The sequence below is a fragment of the Merops nubicus genome, unplaced genomic scaffold (assembly GCF_000691845.1).
Source record: "Merops nubicus isolate BGI_N331 unplaced genomic scaffold, ASM69184v1 scaffold50633, whole genome shotgun sequence".
Taxonomy (NCBI): domain Eukaryota; kingdom Metazoa; phylum Chordata; class Aves; order Coraciiformes; family Meropidae; genus Merops; species Merops nubicus.
Window position 1 is genome coordinate 1 of NW_008597860.1, and position 2,554 is coordinate 2,554.

The following is a 2,554-nucleotide window of genomic DNA, read 5'->3' on the forward strand; positions in this document are numbered from 1 at the left end:
ATCTTTACTGCATTTCAGTTTGAATTTACTGAATAAAATATTCCCTGTTCCTCACAGGTATCTGTACTGCATCGACCCCTTTTGTGCTTCTGGGGGATGTTCTGGATTGCCTGCCTTTAGATCAATGTGACAAAATTTTCACTTTTGTGGAGAAGAATGTTGCCACATGGAAATCGGTAGGTGTTCTTCCAAAAAGTGATGTGGCTGTGCCAAAGCTCCTGTATACCTGAGCCATTTTACAGACAGATTTTTAACTGTATCTGTTTGGGTTAAAATAGTACCATCAAGCACATTCTGTTTTGAGGCTTAAAAATGTCTGGTCAGCAGAGGTCAGAAAATTAATAATAAAAGGAGTGCCTGTTTATATGTTCCCTTGTTGTGAAACCTGCCTCTTAAGGGAAGACTCAAATTTAGAGCTAACAGTAGGAATGACTCACACATACTCATGGCTTGTGATTGATTTAAAATCTGCTCAAGAAGGTTTTGTGATCTCTTAATGATCTGAAAACCTTTATTCTGTTTCAGAATACCTTTTACTCTGCAGGGAAAAATTACTTGCTACGCATGTGCAATGGTGAGTTGTAAGGGTTTTTGGGGGCTTGGGAATTAAAGAAATCCCTATTTTTAGCAAATGGAAGTGGGTTCAGTGATTTGATTGGTATTCAGATGTGTTCCATAAGTAATAAAAGGCAGATCACTCATCTGAGCAGGTATTCATAAGTTTTGCTGATTAATATAGAAGTCATCCTGGCCGTGGGGAAATCCCTTCATCAGTGGAGGTCGTTACAGAACAACTGAGAAATATTTATTCCTCAGCAATGATAAGTCAAGTCCCATATTGGAGGCTATACTTGAGTAGGATTCCTTTGAATTTAGTGTTTATTGGTGTTGAAGGTGTTAGGAGAATTGGTAGAACACATAAGGCTGATCTGAGGAAGTTCCTAGCATTTAAATTTGCAAATCTTTGCTTCCTTTTGTTAGCTGTGTAGGTCATGTAATGAGCAAGCCTTCAGTTCTAAGGCATGAGAAATGGCCGTATTGGAGGCTATACTTGAGTAGGATTCCTTTGAATTTAGTGTTTATTGGTGTTGAAGGTGTTAGGAGAATTGGTAGAACACATAAGGCTGATCTGAGGAAGTTCCTAGCATTTAAATTTGCAAATCTTTGCTTCCTTTTGTTAGCTGTGTAGGTCATGTAATGAGCAAGCCTTCAGTTCTAAGGCATGAGAAATGGAAAGAGGGATAAATACTAACATCCTTTTTACAATTTTTAGACCTCCTAAGAAGATTATCTAAGTCCCAAAACACAGTCTTCTGTGGAAGAATTCAGCTGTTCTTAGCGAGGTTATTTCCGCTTTCAGAGAAGTCAGGTGAGGTTTTTTTGCATTTCATGACACTTAACATCTAACAAAGACTCTGAACAAATATTCTGAACCTTTTAAGTTTATCATGGTGCAGATCAGATCCACTTTGCACTTGTATCTTCATTCTTCTCTCCACCCCTCACAGTGTTTGAAATCACAAAAACCAAAAGTCACTTGTGTGCTGTTTCTGAGAATTCAGTGTCAGCATCTCATACAACTAACTGCACATGGACAGACACCTGAACAGCACAACTTCTAGGTTTTTTGCATTTCATGACCCTTAACATCTAACAAAGACTAAATATTCTGAACCTTTTAAGTTTATCATGGTGCAGATCAGATCCACTTTGCACTTGTATCTTCATTCTTCTCTCCACCCCTCACAGTGTTTGAAATCACAAAAACCAAAAGTCACTTGTGTGCTGTTTCTGAGAATTCAGTGTCAGCATCTCCTATACAACTAACTGCATGGACAGACACCTGAACAGCACAACTTCTAAGGCTGAACCTTTGTTTTTCACAGGGCTCAACTTGCAGAGTCAGTTTAACCTGGAAAATGTCACTGTTTTCAATACCAATGAACATGAGAGCACTCTGGGACAAAAGGTGAAAATTCCTATGTCATTTTTCACTCCTTCTGCATTAAACATAAGATTGCTTGCACAGAAACTTGCTGCTGTGCTTAATACTAAGAACTGTGTCCAGAATTTAGTACTCATTCTTCCAGACCAAGCTGCTGATTCTGGAAATAGTTGTTACCTGGTACATTTACCCCTCAAATTCTGCATGGTTTAAAGGCTGATTTGATTTTAATGGGATAAGCAGTGCCACTTACTGTGCTCAGTTTTCCCCACAGTGTAGAGAGGACAGAGCTGGCTTTCCAGCTGTTCTCAACAAAAGTCAGGCTACCATCAAAGGATAGTAAACTGCTAACAGAAATTTGTTGCACATTGTACTGGAATAACACTTTAGAGATCTTTTGAATTACCAGCTTAAGCTTTCTGTTATAGTGTAATAAAATCTTTAAAGAACATTGTGAAAACTGTGTGCAAATTGTAGTGACACTTGTATAAGTTTTGAATTTTTTCCTATTAGCACACTGAGGAGAGAGAAGAAGGAATGGATGTAGAAGAAGGTGAAATGGGAGATGATGAGGCACCAACAAGTTGGTGAGTTTACAGCAATTTTAAA

General features: G+C 38.3%; 1 protein-coding gene across 1 annotated transcript; it reads left to right on the forward strand.

Moving 5' to 3' along the window:
* Window positions 1-57: 57 nt before the first annotated feature.
* Window positions 58-2,532, forward strand: LOC103769610 (THO complex subunit 1-like; the record flags this gene model as incomplete). Its single annotated transcript, XM_008936826.1, has 5 exons — window positions 58-176; window positions 526-574; window positions 1,274-1,369; window positions 1,887-1,969; window positions 2,459-2,532. Coding segments are annotated over 5 exons (421 nt in total), but the record flags the coding sequence as incomplete, so codon positions are not given.
* Window positions 2,533-2,554: the final 22 nt, after the last annotated feature.